The sequence below is a fragment of the Bos indicus x Bos taurus genome, chromosome 3 (genome assembly GCF_003369695.1).
Source record: "Bos indicus x Bos taurus breed Angus x Brahman F1 hybrid chromosome 3, Bos_hybrid_MaternalHap_v2.0, whole genome shotgun sequence".
Lineage (NCBI taxonomy): Eukaryota > Metazoa > Chordata > Mammalia > Artiodactyla > Bovidae > Bos > Bos indicus x Bos taurus.
This window is the reverse complement of record NC_040078.1, coordinates 80,043,723-80,063,648: the sequence shown is the minus strand read 5'-3', so window position 1 is coordinate 80,063,648 and position 19,926 is coordinate 80,043,723. Positions and strand designations below refer to the sequence as shown.

Below are 19,926 nucleotides of genomic sequence, written 5' to 3'. Positions count from 1 at the left end.
TTATTAGGCCATTTATATGATAAAATAAATTTCATAGGCTCAAAAAGGTACTTAAACAAACAGTTATACTTTATGACACAGAAGCAAAGAAGTCAAGCTATACATTACAAATAACGGAATGAGGGCTTTACTTAGGTATGAGATTCATTACTGACTAATTTTCAGGGATCAGATAGAAGTTGTGCCTGACTAAAGGATGAACTCAGAGTTGGACAGAGGAAAATTTTCTCCTACAGTAATATGGCAGTATATTCAGCCAGGATTATACAGTGAAAAAACTTTAGAATGTAGTTGGTAAAATTGGTGAGAATCAACAAAATATTGAAAATGGAGCTAAATTCATTACTATATTGATTATGGCAGTTTATTTTCACTGAAGTACACACACACACACACACACACATACATGCTCTGCACTGTCAGAGACTTCAACCAGTGGATGGCCCGGTTGAGATCACCATAACACACAGAAACCTCCTTGACAGAATTGGATCACTTGCCATCATATGGACTTTGTTATTGTTGACTAGTCACTAAGCTGGTTCTGACTCTTTGTGATCCCATGGACTGTAGCCCACCAGCCTCCTCTGTCCATGGGATTTCCTAGGCAAGGATAGTAGAGTGGGTTGCCATTCCCTTCTCCAGGGGTTCGTCCCTACCCAGGGAGTGAACACGCATTGTGGGCAGATTCTTTACTGCTGAGCCACCAGGGAAGCCCCATCATATGGACCGTGTGAGTCCTACAGTGTGAGGCTGTGACTGAATCCTACTTGAGAACACACACTTGAATTTGATGTCTTAGATTTTCATCTCTCTAAACTTTTGGTGACAATCCAGATAGTAGTAAAGAAATGATGTATTTCAGTGACTTGAAGAGAAAGGGAAAGAGCCCAGAAAAACCCACAAACTGTATGCCTGTGTTATGGGTCTCCAAGAAAATTTTTTTAAGAAATAGAATAAAGAGTGTTTCAAAATGCAGTCCATTAATCAGAGCTATGCAGTCTTTGTCATTTGGTAGGTAACTCTGGAGAATGGAGATACATCTTGTGCTGACCAATAAATTCTGTTACCTACTCAGTGACTGATCACTACTACCATATGTGAATTCCTGGGGGAGGGCTTTGTGGAGAGGTCATAGTAATTAGGGTCATGTAGATGGGGCTATTGGCTTCCTTAGTGTCTCAAGCGGTATAGAATCTGCCTGCCCATGCAGGAGATGCGGGTTTAATCCCTGGGTCAGGAAGATCCCCTGAAGAAAGAAATGGCAACCCAATCCAGTATTCTTAACTGGGAAATCCCATGGACAGAAGAGCCTGTTGGGCTCTGTGGAGTCACAAAGAACTGGACATGACTTAGTGACCAAACAGCAACAGCAGCAAGATGGGGCTGTAAAGAGAGAAATGGTCTAACAGAAAAAGATTTCAATTACTCAGAGCCCACATTAGCAATGAAAATTTTAATATAAATAAAATTTTGGTCTGTGGTATCTAATGTGTATTTTTGTTTTTTTTTTTTTTTCTGTAGGCTACTGGGCAACCCTATGAACAATATGCAAAGATGATTTTCATGGAGCTCAATGATGCCTGGTCAGAATTTGAAAATCAAGGCCAAAAGCCCTTGTATTAACTTATGAGCTTTTCCATTTCTGCTGCAGACCCGTGCTAATGCTTAGTGTGTGTCACAGTTCTGAGGTTTTTGCAGGTGAACCAAAAACTCCAGCAATGTGTATCCAGTACTTAACTGTTAAGTTACTTGTGAATTAATTCCTCTTTAATAAGGAATGTGGATGTTTGTTTTCTCAAGTCCCCACCATAAAAAGTCCAAAACAGGAAAGGAACTTTTAGTCAGATGACCTTGCAGAGTATTTTTACAACATTCCAGCCTGCCCTGTGGGGAGCCTACTCAGCAATTTGTGGGGAAATTGAAAATAAAGGCTACCAAAGGCATAGCACCCATCTCATTGTCTGAGGATAGGATAATGAGCCAAAGTTATAATAATAGGATTACATGATGGATTTTAACTAATAGTTTTGAGATTTTCTTGGAAAGATAAAATTTGAGCCATGGCTTTACGTAGACTTCAGGAACATGACCATTAAGTTTTGTTTGTTTGTTTGTTTTAACAGAAATTTACTATGGTCTATAGTATAATACTGTACACTTCTTTTGGTCAAGAGGACTAACAGATGTAAAAGAACCTGAACTGTGGGAAGTAATTCTATTATAATCCAGTGATTACTACCAACACTTCCTTCCTGGATAAGCTAAAATTTAGTGAAAATGCTGACTGAAGAAAAATAGGGACGCTAAAGCTGTAGAAATCTGTATTCCGGTCAGAGAGTTGGGCTACTATCTTCTTTTCCCTTTAGAAAGATGTGGTAGCTTGAAGAATGTCTTAATGCCATAACAACAACCTGATTTGATGAAACTTCTAATTTTTCCTGTAAGGCTTAATGCTCCTCCTCTTTCTTAGCAGAGAAAATGCTCTTAGCTGGGAACAGATTGTAAGGCAGTTTGGCGTGTTCACAGTTGATCAGGAAGACTGTCTAGTATGGATCCCCTGTCCTCCAGGTTTGTGATTGGCTGGGGAAAGGAAATCGATGACCACAGTGACAGGGGCAATTGCAGCGAGAGACAGAGAGAGGCCACTTCAGACCAAGTCACATGGCTTATCAAGACTGGCTTCTCTGAGGAACCAGGTTCCTCTTCCCACCTGATGAAATAGGACCTCTTGGATTATTACAGTGGGGTTTATTGTTCTAAAAGTTGTTGGGGGTCCACAGGAATAACAGTTGCACAGGAACGTCTGTGAAAATAAAGCAGGAGTGAAACCTTTGCAGACTTCAGACTGGTTGGATTTCAGTTCAGTATTTTGGCTGTTTCTCACTTTAAGGGGCAAGTGATTGTTTTCCATGACTTTGGTAGATCTCTTTGGGTGTGCAGGTACACGGTGTGCAGAGGATATTCATACAAGGCAGATGGGCAGAAAGATCTTGATCTAATCTTAAAAGGTTTGTGCTCAGTATTGTGAAAAGCTTTCAAAAATTGTTTTTAAAAGACAATCTTTTTTGTTGTTTCTTTCTGTTTTTCATTTTCTTGTGGCAAACTGTACTGGAAAAGCAGCATGTCAAAAATACTTTATGTTCTATATACAACTCTCTTCTTTCTTTCTCTCTTTCTTCCTTTCTTTCCTTCATTCTTTTTGTTGTTGTTGTTATAAAGGTTCATTATTTATTTTACCTTTTGCTGACAATGTGAAACTCGCCTCAAATATTCTCTTTTTAAATATACAGCTGTAAACTGTTCAAAGTAACCATAAAAAACTAGGTGTTATTTATTAACATATTATAAAATAATGTTTGCAGTATGTGCTTGTCTTATTTAAAATTGGAATGTGAGACATGTTGCTGTGACTTTTTTTCTCATTCACATCTGTAGATATTGTGTGAACTACAGTATATAATAATAATTAAAAGGATACTATGTGAATGTCACGTACATTTTGAAATGATAGAACTATATTAGCTTGGTATCATGTTTGGATAATTCATCCATGTTCACAGTTTAAAACATCATTAAACATTATGTAATTAGCAATGAGAAAGAATCTTATCTAACTTAAATTTGGGATGCTCCCTGTCTCTTTTCCGGATACATTATAATTCTGGACCCCTATTTATCTCAAAGCTCTTAACATATACAGACCAACAGGTTTTCGCATTCCTTTTAAATATCTGGTTGTGACAGAGCTTGTTGTTGATCGGATTCACTGTTTCATTCATATTTACTGTAATATATTTTTGTTTTGTAAATATGTTACACTCAACAAAATGTGATTGGTCTAAAATATTTGTAATGTATATTAAAAGGCTCAAAAATATTTGTAGAAACATAAGTTATTTTTTCACTCATAGGAATGCAACAACAAGCTTGAATTACACCTTCTGACATGATTCACTTTTAAGAAAAGTTATGGGGAAAGAATATGCTGCTGCTGCTGCACATATAATACATTTGCACCAAAACATAATCTGATAGAATTTATTGATTTATACTTTAACCACCCCCCTTACCACCCTTGCCTCCATATACAGACACACTTTTGATCATGCTGCATGAATGCTGTGTCCCTAAAAGAATCAGCACAGGAATCCTGGCTCTAGCTAGGATATTAATGCATTTTTGTGCTGAGGCAAAGGGTTTGATCCTGGGAGTCTGAGACTTTGTTGCATAAAACAGATCATTTAGCTCTTTAAGAAGAGAAGCAGCATGTTTACTTGGAAACAAATGTTGCAAATCCAAAGTATTTGAATTATCATTGCTGTACCCTGTCTAGAAGAATCTTCAAGTTGGACCCTAGGTGGCGCTAGTGGTAAATAACGCTCCTGCCAATGCACGAAACTTAAGAGAGGTGGGTTCCGTCCCTGGGTGGAGAAGATTCCCTGGAGTAGGAAATGGCAAACCACTCCAGTATTCTTGCCTGGGAAATCCCGTGGACAGAGGAGCCTGGCGGACTATAGTCCATGGGGTTAGAAAGAGTCAGACACAACTCAAGCAACTTAGCACACTATTGACAAAACACTGTGTAAGGAATGAACATGCAAGTTGAATTCCAGAGCCAGTTATCACAGCAACAGGACAGTTTCCCTGCTGACAACATCTACTGGGGAATTTAGGTCAAGTAGACAGGTTTTGGTTGTTCTACGATTTAAAATGGGGAACAATTCAAGTGCTGATTTTCTGACTTCACATTTAAACTGTTTAAGGTTTGATCTCAGCTTTCCTACTCAGTAGGTACCATCTGAGCCTCAGTTTTCTCATCTGTAAAGTGAAGATAATAAAACCTAGTTCATAGTGTGAGAATTGAATGCAAGGAGAGAATATAAAAAATTTACCCTAAGAGGTCCTGTTTAGTCCTAGCCAGTTTGACAGAGGACGTGGATCTTATATTTCCAGGTAACACACTGACAGCAAGTTGGGAAAGGGTTCGGCTTCTAAGGTTTTTACTTTCTGTTTTTGATTGAAAGTCTTCTTTATTCTTGAGGAAATACAGAATGGGGTAGTAGAAGAACAGTTTTTCAGTGAACCTCTGGTAAGAGGAAAGCAGATTTTCTCAGAAGATGGTTAAAGCCTCTGGTAAGATGGCTAAGTTCCTCTTTAAAGTGTTGCATAAACTGGGAAGAACGGCTGGTGTGGACAGGAAAGTTAACTGGAGACAAATACTGTCTCTGCATTTTTCTGATTCTGGACATCACCCTGGGGCAAACTCCTCATCTTTTTGCCATCTTCCAGTTTCTTACTGCTGAGTCCAAGGCACTCAAACCAAGCTTTGCCTATGGGACTAGCCTTAGGGTGATATGGGAGGCTCCAGCAAGCCCTTATATATAGTTTTCTACACACCTGGTGCTGTGCTCAGTCTCCCAGTCATGTCCAACTCTGTGCAACCCCATAGACTGCATAGCCTACCAGATTCCTCTATCTATGGGATTCTCCAGGCAAGAATATAGAAGTGGGTTGCCATTTCCTCCTCCAGGAGATCTTCCCAACCCAGGGATCAAACCCAGGTCTCCTGGATTGCAGGTGGACTTTTACCATCTTGTGCCACCAGGGAAATCACACACATTTGGCAGGTGGTTGGAAATCGAAGGGAAAATGTGAGATTTGACCCCATAGAAAATCCTCATCAATTAAGGAGAATTTTCCTCATGAGTGCAGCTTTGCACTTCAGTAAGGGAGCTAAAAAAGGGGCTTCCCTGGTAGCTCAGCGGTAAAGAATCTGTCTGCAATGCAGATGTGTATTCAATCCCTGGGTTGGGAAGATCCCCTGGAGAAGGAAATGCCAACCTTCTGTAGTATTCTTGCCTGAGAAATCCCATGGACAGAGGAGCCTGGCTACAATTCCATGGGGTCGCAAGAGCCAGACATGACTTAGTGGCTGAACCACCATCACCACCAAGCGAGCTAAAAACCCAGGCTGCCAGAGTTTGGGTGGTGGGCAGTTTTCACTGCCACCCAATATAGGGAACTCAGAATAGGGAAAGAGAAGTTCTCAGTGATCTTGGATAGATCACAGGCTACAAAGTAAAGAATGCAGTGTAATTCTGGATCTGCAAGTTGTGCAGTGAGCTAGGGACTAGCAACAAAGTTTTTAATAAGTATACCTTCTATCTAGGAGGAGAAATGGGAGGATCTAGAAACATAAACTCACAAGTAATTAAACGTGTTGAGACAATAATATGCTCAGTGTACAATTTAAAAAAGGAAACCAAGCAGGGGTCCTGAAAGGTGGTGGTAGTGAGATTTTGTGTTTCTATCGTCAGGGGAACCTGGATTCCCCAGAACTCCTTTAGCTTTCAGTCCTGTTGAAAAATTTTAAAAAGCGAAAGAAAAGGAGCAGCATCATAAGGTGTAGGGGTTCTCAGCTAGAAAGAGGGATAAGTGACCCATAATCCAACCTTCCCCAAAGAGTTGTGTGAGCAGGGAAGTCCTAATCTTTCTGGGCCTCTTTCTGTAGAGGTAAAATGAAGCCTTTGGACCAGATGGTTTTTAATCTCTTCCAGATTGTACCCACGAAGCCAAAACTCTGTCCTGTGAGCAGACTACGAAGTGGTCCAGTGAAGTCTAAACTAGCCTTGCCTACCTGCAGACCTCGAGGCCCATGATATAGAAATAATAGCTGTTTATTTAAATGTTCATGAAAGCCTCAAGCACAAAATAGCTTGTTTTTCGTTTCTATAGATACACCTGAGTGTAAAGGAGAAAACGCTAGTGCCCGAAAAGCGCTCAAGTTGGTATTATTAAGCAAGGCCAGGCCAGGCTCCTTGGGGCCTCTTCTCCGGTGTCCCCATCCCTTCCTCCGCCACAGCTACGTAAACGCAGACAGGCACACAAACGCAGTCTAGGCCTTAGAGAAAGTAATGCCAGAGAAAGCAGGTATCCCTGCTCTACCGACTATAATTTTCCCCCTCCCCTCTCTATTTTCGCTATCCTCACGCAGAAATTCCTTGCAGCCAGGAATCGCGGTTCCCGCCCTTCCGTGCTATGGTGGACGCGTCCCTAGTGGGCTGTGTTGGGGAGCTCTGGGCCCGTGGACCCAGCGATTCGGCAGAGCCGGGATTCCGGCCAACCGATGGAAAGGAGGAGCGTGGGGCAATTTCGAGGATTATGCAGAAGCTCAGGACCTAAGGGAGCATCGTCGCCGCTATCCTGAGAAAGCGGGTTTGCGGTACACTCCCATCAGCGTGACGGGTGGGTAGGAGCGGGGATCTCCTTGGGTGGGCGGGAGGAGATGCGGTCTGGTCTGGGACGGTTCTGAGTGGCGGGGACAGGGGCGGGGCTCTGAGTGTCAGGGGCAGAGACGAGCAGGGGCGTGGCTATGCGTAGTGGGGGCGGGGACTGGCAGGGGCGGGGCCCTGAGTGGCTAGGCCTGGGGAGATCGGAGCCGTCAGGGGCGGGGCTCTGCGAGGCGGGGCGGGGTCGCGAGCCTAGGTACGGCCCTGGACCCGGCCTCGGGCGGGGCTGGGGCCGTGGCAGGAAGCCGGAAGCAGCCGCGGCCCCAGCTCGGGAGACATGGCTGGCGTTAAAGGTACATCCTAGGTTCCTAGCTCGCTAGTCCTGCGGTGGGGTCGCCGCCTTGGCTCTGGGCTAATCCTGAAGCTGCGCCTTTAGCGCATGGGCTGGAAACGGCCTCCCCAGATGTGCCATCGTTTTCTCCTTTCCTGGTGGGAAGGAGTTCCCCTGCTCTCTTCGCTCCTTGGGGTACGGGTGGAGGCGTGTTTTGGGGAACCTCAACCTTTTTCTGCAAGGCTACTAGTCTTCACTCTTTCACCCGGCGTGTCCGGGTCGCTGCAGGCGAAGCCCTCGCCGGGAGCATTCCTTCCCTGGGAATCACCGGCTAGCCCGGGTGGGGCATCACCTCCCGGATTGCTTCCCAGTTCTTCGGGAAGCAGTTCCCACCCCCTCCTCTGCCTAGTTTTAGACTGGGCTTTCACTTCCCGTCATGTTCACCCTAATGCCCTGCTTTTCCTGCCACTTTGCCGAGTTTCCCACTTTTTCCAGACGAGCCATTGTCTCCAGTGTTCTCGGCATTAGAACCCTTACATCTGTCCTGTCGTGTAAATTGATTTTTACAATTGGGCAGAGTTGGCTGCAGGCGGGTGTCAGCGAAAAGCACCCTGAAATGCTGTATTTGTCTTAATTGCACAGAGTAGATTAGGTGGGATTTTATCGTTACTTTCATCAGTGTTTATTCCTTTATGGACAGACAGGAGGGTGGTGTTTGTATAGTACTTAAAAAAAAAAAAAAAAACAAATGTAGTTTATTTACAATATCGTGTTAATTTCAGGTGTACAGCACAACAATTCAGACACACACACACATATATACTTCAGATTCTCTTCCCTTATAGGTTATTACAAAATATTGAATATAGTTCCCTATGCTATACAGTAGGTCTTTGTGCAGTGGGGCTTTCCTGGTGGCTCAGACAGTAAACTGTCTGCTTGCAATGTGTGAGACCTGGGTTCGATCCTTGGGTCGGGAAGATCCTCTGGAGCAGGAAATGGCAACGCAATCCAGTACTCTTGTCTGAAAAATTCCATGGACTGAGAAGGCTAGTAGGGTACAGTCCATGGGATCACAAAGAGTCGGACACGACTGAGCAACTTCACTTCGTGCAGTGAGTGTTTTTGCATGGGACAGTTGATTTTTAAAAAGGGGGTACCAAGAACACCAGTTCCCTCATCTGTGCACCTTCAGAGTGAAGGGGAATGCCAGCAGTGGGAGAGGTTATTGGAAGGCTTCCTTAGGTGGTAGGACCCACCCCATTAGATGTCTAATCTTTTGAATAGAGTAGGATAACCTGTTTCCATGTTGGAGCCCCTGCCCTTGAAATTTGTACACAAAGATCTTCCTTCTCTGGTTAATCAACATATGCTGTAAACATGCATACGGGTATATTTGTACACATGCATGTGTTTGCTATGAAATTTATCTGAGTGTGTAAACTGTTAGCAGACATATTTTAAAATTATTTCTGGCGGACTTTTATAATTGGCATTAATATAGTAAACATGATTTACTTGGACAGTGTTCATTTTGTAATATTCCACCTGAAGCCAGTGCAGAAAACCGATAAGAAGTAGCACCACTATGCTTTGTTTAGTCGTGTCCGGAAACTATCAAATAATAATGTTTATGTGTGAATGTGTTAGAAATTGCATTGTAGTAAAAAAAAGAAGATAGGTTATGAAATGGAAAAGGACTAAGGAAGTGTTTTGCAGATAACTTTTAAAGAAGAACTGCTGTGTGCCTGAGGCTTGGGATAAAAGGTTAAATGATCAGTTATTGTGTGACAGGGCTGGAAATAATTGTGTTACTGTTTAAATGTCTAAGGTGTGCTCAGATACAGTGTGAGGACCAAGATGGTATTGCAGGCTGACCGTATCCCCCAAATAAATACATTCAAGTTCCAACTCCCCAGTGTCTGTGAATTTGACCTTATTTGGAAATAGGGTCTTTGCAGATATAATCAAGTTAGGATGATATCGGATTAGTTGGACTCTAACCCAATGACTCGGAGAAGGCAATGGCACCCCACTCCAGTACTCTTGCCTGGAAAATCCATGGATGGAAGAGCCTGGTAGGCTGCAGTCCATGGGGTCGCGAGGAGTCCGACACGACTGAGTGACTTCACTTTCACTTTCATGCACTGGAGAAGGAAATGGCAACCCACTCCAGCGTCCTTGCCTGGAGAATCCCAGGGACGGGGGAGCCTGGTGGGCTGCCGTCTATGGGATCGCACAGAGTTGGACATGACTGAAGCGACTTAGCAGCAGCAGCCGCAGCAACCCAATGACTAGTGTCCTTGTAAGAAAAGGGAAATTTAGACATGGATAAATATAGGGAGAACAGCATAGGAGGACAGAGGCAGAACTTGGAATGATGCAACTGTGAGCTAGAGAGGACCAGAGATGGCAGGCAACTGCCACTAGTTAAAAAGAGGCAAGAAAGGATTCTTCCCTTAGAGTCTTCAGAGGGAGCAGATGTCCTTTCTAGATATGAGAGAGTAAATTTCTGTTCTTCTAAGCCACCCAGTTTGTGATACATTTTTAATAGCAGGTCTAGGAAACTAATACAGATGGCATTACCAAACCCTGCTCCAGGGAGGAAGAGGACCAGTCTCCCAAAAGAGGCATTCCTTGCTCTGAATCTAAAAGGATCAATAAGACTTTACCTGGCAAAGGATTGGGGTTGAGGGCAGAGTTTATTCTAATGGAGAGAACATGTGAGACGGGGCAGAGGTGCGCCTCCAGTGCTAGAACAGCTCATAGGCTGTGAAAGCAACTGTGCAGGTGACACCAGCTTTGTATATTCGAGAGGTCACCGTCTGCTGTGCGGAGGATAGATTGGAAGAGTCATGAGGTGAAGGCGGGCCTGAGATGATAAGGGTCTGCACACAGATGATAAGTAGCTGAGGGCACGAGAGAAGAGGTGGTTGTCTTAATCCTTTAAGGCTGCAGGACAAAAATACCATAAGCTGGGTGGCTTAAATACATTTATTTCTTAGTTTGAGGGGCTGGGATCTCCACAATCAAGGTGCCAGCAGATTTGTTGTCTGGTGAAGGCTTGCTTCCTGGTTCCTGGACAGGTATCTTTTTGCTGTGTCCCCACACAACAGAAGGGATTAGGAAGCTCTGTGGAGTCCCTTTATAAGGGTCCTAATCCTGTCGTGATCTAATCACCTCCTACCACCATCTCACTGGATGTGAAAATTTAATAGATGAATTTGGGGAGTGGGGACATAATCACTTAGTCTTTTGCAGTGGGTTTGAGTGAGGTCTGGGAGATTGAGTCACCCTGACTTACTGATTTTCTAGAAAGTGGAGTGTAGGGCTGGTGTTAGTCTTTCAAGATAGAACCGTGGAAAGGAAGAAGTGTGTGTTTGGGAGGATAAGGGGAGATGTTTCAGTTTTACACATGTTGAAGTTGAGTTCTGTGTTGACTACCCAGAGAAATCCAGATTGGAGTTGGAGGTGCAGGCTGAGTTCTTAGGAGTTACTTCAAACTGCAGCATTAGATGTAGCTGGGTCCTTGTGGTACCAGGGAGCTTTGTGTTGAATGCAGTATCCCAGCAAGAGTGTGGAGTGATAGGTGAATTTGGATTTCTGGTTAGCTCCAAGTTTGACAGATGGCCGAGGATGCAATTCCTGAAAAAGAAAAAGGAGGTAAAGAGCATCAGTTGGAGATACAGTTGTGAACTTTGAGTGATTGGTGTCCCAGAACAGAAGGAAGAGGTCTATGGTTCATAGCTCTGAATGGTCTCCTGTAGGACAGAGTGGTGCAGGTGCTTAGGCACAGGCAGGGGACAGAACCGATGAGGAAAGGATCGTCTGTAGTGAAACAATATGGGAAAAGTTACTTTTGTCCATTTTTTCCCCCCAAAAGTGACATGTACTAAATGGAAAAATATATAAAACTGACTGTCCTTCCTTGTCCTCTAACATCTGTATGCTCCCAGATGTTTTTAAAAATCACCTAGGTATCTTCCCATAAAAGTCTCCCCAGATTGCCTCTTAAAGTAAAAGGAAGCAATCAAAATGTTAATTGGTTTACCTAATGACTAATTTTGAGTATTATGGATTTTTTTCAGAGGAGTACTCGGATAATTCAGTATCCGGTGCTTGTGATTGCTACCTTTACCGAAGACCGTTGCTAAAATGAGCATATACTTATATCAGCATTTGCTTACTGAGCTCCTGCCTTTGCCAGTCACTTTATATAGGTTATCTCATTTGAGTCCCATAAACTCCCTAATAAGTTGGCTTCGTTATTCCCATTTTACAGCTGCATAATCCGGTTTAAGGAGGTTCAGCTTCTACCACAGTCACACAACCAGTCAGGGACAGAGTTACCAACATGAACCCATGTTGGCGACCCAGAGCAGCGCAAGAGTTTTTAAACAACTCTGTTATTCTCTCACTCAGCAGTGGACAAAGCAAACACATTTCTACCTCCTCAAAGATTAGTGTCCAACAGATGCAGGGAATCGATATTCAGGGGATACTAGTTGGGAAGAATTTTCTAGGAAGACATGAAAGTAATCTTCAAATACTTGAAGCCCTGTGGTGTGGGGAGGCACAGTGATCAAAGGGTTTATATTACAGGGAGACAGTTTGGGGTACAGTTTAAGGAAAGAGGGTTTTCAGCATTTGAAAACTGTCAGAATGAAATAATCTGCCTCAGGAGATAGTGAGTTTCCCTTCACTGGTATTGTATCAACTGACTATCTGGCCTCTTAGTATGGGTGTTAGGGAATTCATACATTAGACAGGGGCTGAGTCCTGGAAAGGCTTGAGCTCTTTCTCCACCTGAAGATTTAAGAGTAACAGACATAGGCTGTCATTTGCTAGTCAAATGTAACATCAACCAATGAAATAAGTAAATCTCTTTCAATGAAATAAGCAATTTTTTTGTTAAAAAATTTAAAATTGAGCTATCATTCACATATCAAAAATTAGCCTTTTTCAAGTGTAAAATTCTTTACACTCTAAAAATTCTTTCAGTGGTTTTTAATATATACACAAGGTTGTACAACCATTACTACTTTCTAATTCCAGGACATTTCATCCATCCCAGAAAAATCCTTCTCCATTCCTCTCCCCCTCCCCCAGTCCCTGATAACCATTGGAACCTATAACTCTTGATTTTATTTTTCCCAGCTCTTGTGGCCTTATCTTTCAGTGGGGCTATTGGGCTGACTTTTCTGATGCTGGGATGTGCCTTAGAGGATTATGGGTAAGTTATTTCAGAAAGAACTATTCTTTTTATGTCTTTGTCACTATTAGTATGGGTGTTAGAGAATTTGGTCAATTTAGCACCAAGCTCTAATGAATGAATTAATGAAGCCCAAATTACAAAGCCAGTCCCTTAGTTAGTTGTATTTGTACAGAGAAAAGCTCTTTTCAAAATTGATGTGTTCATTTAATGAGAATTTATTGAAGACTTCCTCCAGACCAGCTGAGGATACAAGAATGATGAGACACAATCCTGTCCTCAGGGAGCTTGCAGTTCTAGCTATGAGTAAGAGACAGGCAGACAGTCCAGTCAGGAGAGATGTGTACAAAGTACAGTGAGAGCGTCCAGAAAGGGAACCCGAATTTCCCTGGTAAAGTCAGGGAGAACTGCATAGAAGAGGTTGTCCTTAACCTGAGACTTTGTGGATAAATAAGTTTATCAGGTCAATGAGTCAAGAGCGGGCATTCCAGGCAGAGGGAGTATTTAAGAAATAGAAAAACTAATGTGGCTACAGATGAAGCAAATGAGGGAAGATGGCACAGAATGAATGGAAGAAGTTGGCCAGATCATGTGAGGCTTTGTAGTCCAGGGCAAGGAATCTTGAGTTTTACTCCAAGAAATTGAAAGTTTTCCAACCTGCGCACACTCAGATAATTTCTCCTGAATGAACATGTGCAAGGCACTGTGCTGTGTTCTATATGGAAAGCAAAGATGACTAAGTTAGGATTCTGTCCCTAAAGAAACTACAGCTCAGTAACACAGAAAACCATGAAGATTCTAGACTTTACATTGTGTCATTGTTTCTTAACACAGAATAAGCTGTCTGCGTATTAATGTACTGGTAATTTTTAATCATCACTACTTAATCATCAGCTGTTCCTGGAAAATAATCATCTCATGCACTAATGTTGACAACTGAATAAATAATTGTTGACCTAGACATTTAGAATAATATAAACTTTGAAACAGGAGTGTATCTTTAATTACGATGTAACTAACTTTCCCTTTTGGGTTTCTCCTGGGTCCGACCAACAGCGTTTACTGGCCCTTGTTTGTCCTGATTTTCCACGCCATCTCTCCCATCCCCCATTTCATTGCCAAACGAGCAACATACGACTCCGATGCAACAAGTAGCGCCTGTCGGGAACTGGCTTATTTTTTCACTACAGGAATTGTTGTCTCTGCCTTTGGATTTCCTGTTATTCTTGCTCGTGTGTCTGTGGTAAGTCTTGTCTATTGTTCTGCCCAGCTATCGCTGAGGTTACTTCACAGGCCTGTGTCTGGAACCACAGTTTCATTTCCACTGCTTAGACGTCATACTCAAAGCCAGACATGTTTTTAGTTTCTGTATTCCCCTGATTTAGATCTACCTATCAGTATCTTGCGCATGCTTTCAGAATGCTTTCTTTGTTCCTCTTGTGATTTTTAGCCAGACCAAGTGATTTCTTGCTTTTTCTGTTGTAAGCTATTTTCTGGAAGTATTCTGAAATCCTTGCCTCTTCTTGTAGGGCAATCTAGAGTCTCATGTAGCAATACTTTTCTAGTTCCAAAATAAATATCAAAAGGGGTCCTGGTCACCTAATTCCAGTGTGTGTATGTGTGTGTGTGGTGGCGGGGGGTGGGGGTCGGGTTGTTCCCTACACCATTAAGGAGCAGTTCTTCCACACCAGGTGAGTATCCTACAATTCAGCTCAAGTCTGATTCCATCTACCTGGAGACAGCAGCAGATTCTACTGGTTCAGGGCTCAGTCCCACAAGACTACCTCCCTCTTCAGATGCCAATCACAAGTCTCATGCTTCTGACTGACTGGCTGTAAATCAGAGGTTTCCACCATAAAAATAGTCACTCTCATCACTTATGAAGTTGCAAGGATTTTAGAAGCTCTTTGCAGAATATGGGGACTGATCAAATATATATTTTTTAATATAAATCACAACATCATACCCAATTCTTCTGCAAATAGGATCATGGACCTAATTCTCAACACAATAGTTACATATTGAGGGAAAACTATATAGCTACTGGAAGATACAGTGAGTAATATGACATCTTCATATTGTCAATGAGGAAATTAATGACTCACTCACTCAATCAAAGAAATAGAAAATGTTATTTCCCCTAACCTGAGGATCATACCCTGGGAGATGACTGTTCCTTCTGTAAGAGATCAGACCACAGCTGCATAAGTTTTAGAGACAAATGGTTATATGTCAGATGGCATACTATTGGCCATTTACGCAATCCAGATTGACATGTATGAAGTGAGCAGTGGGTCGTCATGGCCCACTACATCATTAAGAAGAAAGATTATCTCCTAAGCAGTTATGACGTTCATGAGATTAGGAAGGCGTGTTAGGAAGCAATGTTATCTCCTAAGGAGGTCTGGTTAATACAGATGCAAAGTACACAAAGGGGAGGGAGGAGGCCTGAACAAGAAGAGAAAATTTTATGTTTAAGTTTTTCTTGTCTTGCCATAAATATGCACTTTATTTAATCAGTATCCAATATAAAGTTTTTATCTCCAAAATACACATTATGGGTATAATTTATTCAGTTCTTTGATATTCACTGTCTTCCATACTGTTTGCTTTTATTTCCCCTAATTACATACTGTTTCAATTTCATGAGACTCCTATTTGGGACGTTGAATATCAGACCTACACAAGTGCTATTTGTTCGTACAGTAAACAGCATATGCTATTTGTAGGGCACTCGGAATAAGAACTAGATACTGTCTCTGTTCTCAAAAGAACAGAAATTAGCCTGATGGGTAAGTATAGTATAAGTGTACTATATGTGGTCATTAAAACATGATCAGAATGCCATAGGTGCACCAAGGAGAGAAATTACCTCTGGTATTTGGTGTGGCTTCTATGGATAAATACTATTTTGATTAAAGTAGAAAAGACAATCATATGGAATGGTTCTCAAATGCAAAAATGAAATGTATGGACTAAAGAGTAGTCCAATATGATGGAGCAAAAAGGGAGAGGTTGAGATTGAGGCTAGAAAGGCTGGGGAAGCCTGACTGGGGAAGGTCTGGAATGCCAGGCCAGTGTGAACTCTTTTTAGATAACAGAAGCATGGAAGGTTTTTCAATGTAAGATTGTCATGATCTTATCCCTCTTGTGCCTTAGACTAGTACTTCTTAAATTTTTCTTTAAGGATTTCTATTTTTACCTTTCAAATGCTGCATCATGTTTTATGAAAAAATTTTCACTGATGTTCTCTGCTTGTTAAAACAAAATATGCCCACTAGAGGGTACTCTCATCCCCAACTGTGCCTCTGGAAAACCATCTGCCACGCTGGAAAGCTCTTTTTAGTTGTATCCCGAGTATTATTTAAAATCTTTTGCCTGGAAAAGAAACAAATCAGTCTGTAACTCTCCAATTCCTATTTTCATGAAAAAAGGCAATCTATCCAGGACTTCCGGTAACCAATATTGTAATTGGACCCTTTCTAATCTTGCTTTGTGTATTTTACTGAAGGCAGTCATTGTCTCATGAAAACACGTAGAGAAGTATGTCTAATGGGGAAAATGTTAAAGATGATACCAGACTTAATTAACAAGCGTCACAAAGTGATTGGACTAATTACTGAACTGTCTCCTATTACATTGTTAAGCCTTTTAGCAGTTTTATTTAGTATTTCATTAGCTGTTTCTGATGTAAAAAATAATGTTTGCAAAGAGTACAGTATAAAGTAAAGATTTAATCCTCTTTTTAATCCTCTTGTGTTTCAGATCAAATGGGGAGCCTGTGGCCTGGTGCTGGCAGGCAATGCAGTGATTTTCCTTACAATTCAAGGTTTCTTCCTTGTATTTGGAAGAGGAGATGATTTTAGCTGGGAGCAGTGGTAGCCCGTGTTTTATCCTGACAAAAATGCATTTAATTTCTTAGAATCCATGTTGTATGTATATGTGTGCACATGTGGCCTTTTACTATGAAATTTAATACGCTGGTTTTTTATACCTTTGTAATCATGTAATCACTTTAAGGAGGACTACATGGGGGAAAGGGTTAGTTTTATTCCCAACGAGTAGACTTCTCCATTCACTCAAGTTGAGTTATGTTGTTCAGCTGTTCATATAGTCATAGTATGGTGCTGTCAGAAAATATGTTAACATGCATTGCCCACTCAGTGTGCCACATCTCCAGCTGCAGCCCAGGGATGTGCTTGGGTGGGTCCATAACACTGGGGTTATCTCAACTCTCCTCAGGACTTCCAACATATACTCGTGGCCCAGAGAGAAGGAGGTGGCCCCCTCTTTGTGTTGCAGACTCTTGCTTCTCAAAGTGTGGTCCATAGGAGCTTAACTACAAATGCAGAATCTGTGGCCCCAGCCCCAACCCAGCTCGCTTTGGTGAGATCCCATGTGAATCCAATGCACATGAAAGTTTGAGAAGCATGTTCATGAAGAAATAAGCATTGCCGTCCCCTTGGCGGAACCACTTAGCCTGTGTGGGCATTAGCGGCTTGTAAAAGCTGTTTCCCCTTCCCCTCATGTTGAGGCCTAGTTCAGATTCTCCTTGATGTTTGTGCAGTGTCCAAACCTATAATTTATAGGCTGTTCCTCAGGTTTGTGAAGTGTTCTGAATAGCGAACAGCCATGGCTTCACATTGTCTGAAAAGCAAATGCTGTCTTCACAGTGGAGGGGAACAGAGCCCCTGCTGGGAGACAGTGGATGGAGGCTGGACTGGAGCTGTCCCTTGCTTCAGCAGGATGGGGAGGAGTGGACTAGTAATACTGTTTAATTTCCCTTTATAGTCTGACATTTCTCCCCAGTTATTTCCCTGTGCTGTTTCCCTCCACCTTCACCAGTCCCCCTAAACCCCCTAAACACACTCCCAGCGGTTCTGATTGGCCCACACTTCTTTATGGCTCGGCTTCTCCTTTCTACAGAGACATGGAGCCAAGTAAGCAAGCAGAGGGTGAGCTGCTTAATTGTATTTCCATGTGATGTACTTACTGTCTTCCACGTCCTATAGGACTTTTAATAACACGTTATGCTACTTTTAAATGAATCATTGAGAATTAGTGTGATGCTAGGTTCTGTAATCTCAGTTTTTCTAGCTCAACTTTTTGTCCAAGACCTATTGAGAAAAGGGATTATTGGAACTAGAACCACTTGATTAGAATATAAGCAATGATTTTAAAGCATTATTAATGTGTGATAACTGACATACATTCAAAACACTGAAACCTTGATGTTTGTAACCCCTTCGTATTCTGGAATGATGTTGGGATCAGAAGAGTGATACCTAAAATGATAATGTGCAGTGATACTTAGCTTTGTGCGTGATTTTATGTTTTCAGTGTACTGTGTACTTACAGAATTGTTAAAGTTGTTATTTCCAATATTTATACTAGAAAAATTGTATAGACACTTTATGATTTTAACCAGCATTTTTAATAACATTTGCACTTACTGTATTGTAATAAACTTCACTTTTAACACAAAAGTTTTAACTGAAAGTCTTTATTCTGATGTTGATTTGCATAAATGGTAACCAAAACAATGAAAATTTCTTGGTGTTCTGAAATGTGCAGTTTTAAGCAATAATCTGTCCTGCATCAGAATAATAGCAATAAGTTGTAAGGTACCATTTTGGATGTGTAGTTGGCTTGTAATAGCTTTTCTTTTCCTAAGATGGAGATACTGTTAATACTACATTTTGCAAAAGTTCCTTTGTTGCTTGTACACATTTTAAATAACCAGTGTAGCTTTAATGTGTAGTCTTCCAGCATTGCTTCTTGATTATTTTTCCAGGATGATATAAAGTCCTTCATGTAGAGTATTTGTGGAATGGAAAGACTAATGTGTTGGAAACACTAATGTGGCTACTAATGGAATGGTTTATCGAAATGATAGGTTATTGGATTTGCTAAGTGTCTGAAACGGGCATTTATTCTGCAGCACCTAAGTGTCATGTAAGTAATAAACTTCAGTATTATTTAAGAAATAAATGTCGGTAAGAAGTATTGCTTGATATGAATGTATGGTACAAAAGTTTCACCTTGGTAACCCAAATCTTCGGCACTTTTCATCCTCATAAAAAGTTCATTTTTTCTCCCTTTATATATTATAATATATTTTGGAAATTCAAAGCACATTAATAATATTCTAAAACTGAGAATGCACATAAAGAATTGCCCAGAAAAGAAATTTTCTATCATGTTCCAAACAACTGGCTTACATCTTGAAACGCTTTTCCCACAGAAACAATATTAGAAATGCCAAACCCTAACATAGCTGACCTTGAATACTCAAGGTACCTGCCTGAGATTTGGGTCTTGGCACTGGGGTCGTGCTGATCTCGAGTGGCCTTGGTCTGCAGCAGCCTGAAGCAGGGCTTTGGTTCCTGGCCAGAGATTGAGGTCAGGTTGTGGAGGTTGAGAACACGGAATCCTAGTCACTAGACTAGTGCTCAGTGACAAGGCCTTGGCCCTTTGGCTTTTAGAAAAACAATTCCCAGAAAGATAGAAAGTAGTGAAACAAAGTATCTATTAGGAAAAAGAGTCCAGCACGTGTGGATAGACACACAGGTGGGCTCAGAGAGTCATGCCCTGGTGGTGGTTTGGATCACTTTTATGGGGCATTTCTGCCGGTTTTCCTGTGCCAATCATTTTGACTTGCCCAGTTCTTTAGTCCATGTTGATATGTCTCAGGTCCTCCCACGTGTGTGAGCTCATCTCTTAGTCAAGATAGATTCTAGTGAAGAGGCCTATGGGTAGTCAGCATCACTTACTATGAGGTGATGCCCTCTCCCTTTTTGACCTCCAAGGAGACTTGCGTAGTCAGGGAGGTGTCCTTCACTTCAAGAATGAGAAGTATGTGGTCTTTTTATCTCTTGTCTGGGCAGGGCTCAGCCTCCTTCATCATCCTGCTTTTATGGAGCTTCTGCTATTAAGGAGTTTCGTCCACAGGGAAGAGATTGTTCAGTCGGGGGCCCATCTATCTCCTGCCTCAGTGTGAGCAGTTTGAAGGAAAGGAAGTGTGAATTTCCACCTCCTTTCCCAAGAACAAGGTCTTTCTCACTTTGGTTTTTGCAGCCTTCTGCATCCCCTAATGCCCTTGGGGTCCATTAAACCTGTGATGTTTGCTGGCCTCCTCTCCTGGCTTAGAG

General features: G+C 41.9%; 2 protein-coding genes across 6 annotated transcripts in view; both read left to right on the top strand.

The window, feature by feature from the left end:
• The window catches only part of DNAJC6 (DnaJ heat shock protein family (Hsp40) member C6), a 178,040-nt gene extending 174,160 nt beyond the window's left edge, over positions 1-3,880 (top strand). For all 4 annotated transcript variants that reach the window (XM_027537009.1, XM_027537010.1, XM_027537008.1 and 1 more), the window contains exon 19: positions 1,525-3,880. In XM_027537009.1, coding sequence (XP_027392810.1) covers positions 1,525-1,626 — 102 coding nt within the window. In that variant the 3' untranslated portion in view covers positions 1,627-3,880. The remainder of the gene's footprint in view (positions 1-1,524) is intronic.
• A 2,020-nt stretch (positions 3,881-5,900) lies between these two features.
• Positions 5,901-18,781, top strand: LEPROT. Of its 2 annotated transcripts, none has more exons than XM_027537006.1 (4): positions 5,901-7,248; positions 12,721-12,796; positions 13,832-14,018; positions 16,541-18,781. In XM_027537006.1, the coding sequence occupies exons 1-4, from the start codon at positions 6,918-6,920 to the stop codon at positions 16,655-16,657; spliced, it is 711 nt and encodes a 236-aa protein (XP_027392807.1). In that variant the 5' UTR covers positions 5,901-6,917; the 3' UTR covers positions 16,658-18,781. The 2 variants fall into 2 exon arrangements, with proteins under 2 accessions (XP_027392807.1, XP_027392808.1); XM_027537007.1 differs by lacking the exon at positions 5,901-7,248 and adding an exon at positions 7,458-7,585.
• Positions 18,782-19,926: the final 1,145 nt, after the last annotated feature.

Bases quoted from the DNA above. Each gene is read 5' to 3' on its own strand.
- LEPROT (XM_027537006.1), top strand. From the start codon at position 6,918: ATGCCAGAGAAAGCAGGTATCCCTGCTCTACCGACTATAATTTTCCCC. The intron at 7,249-12,720 runs GTGGGTAGGAGC...TATTTTTCCCAG, and splicing joins CACTCCCATCAGCGTGACGG to CTCTTGTGGCCTTATCTTTC. The intron at 12,797-13,831 runs GTAAGTTATTTC...TCCGACCAACAG, and splicing joins TGTGCCTTAGAGGATTATGG to CGTTTACTGGCCCTTGTTTG.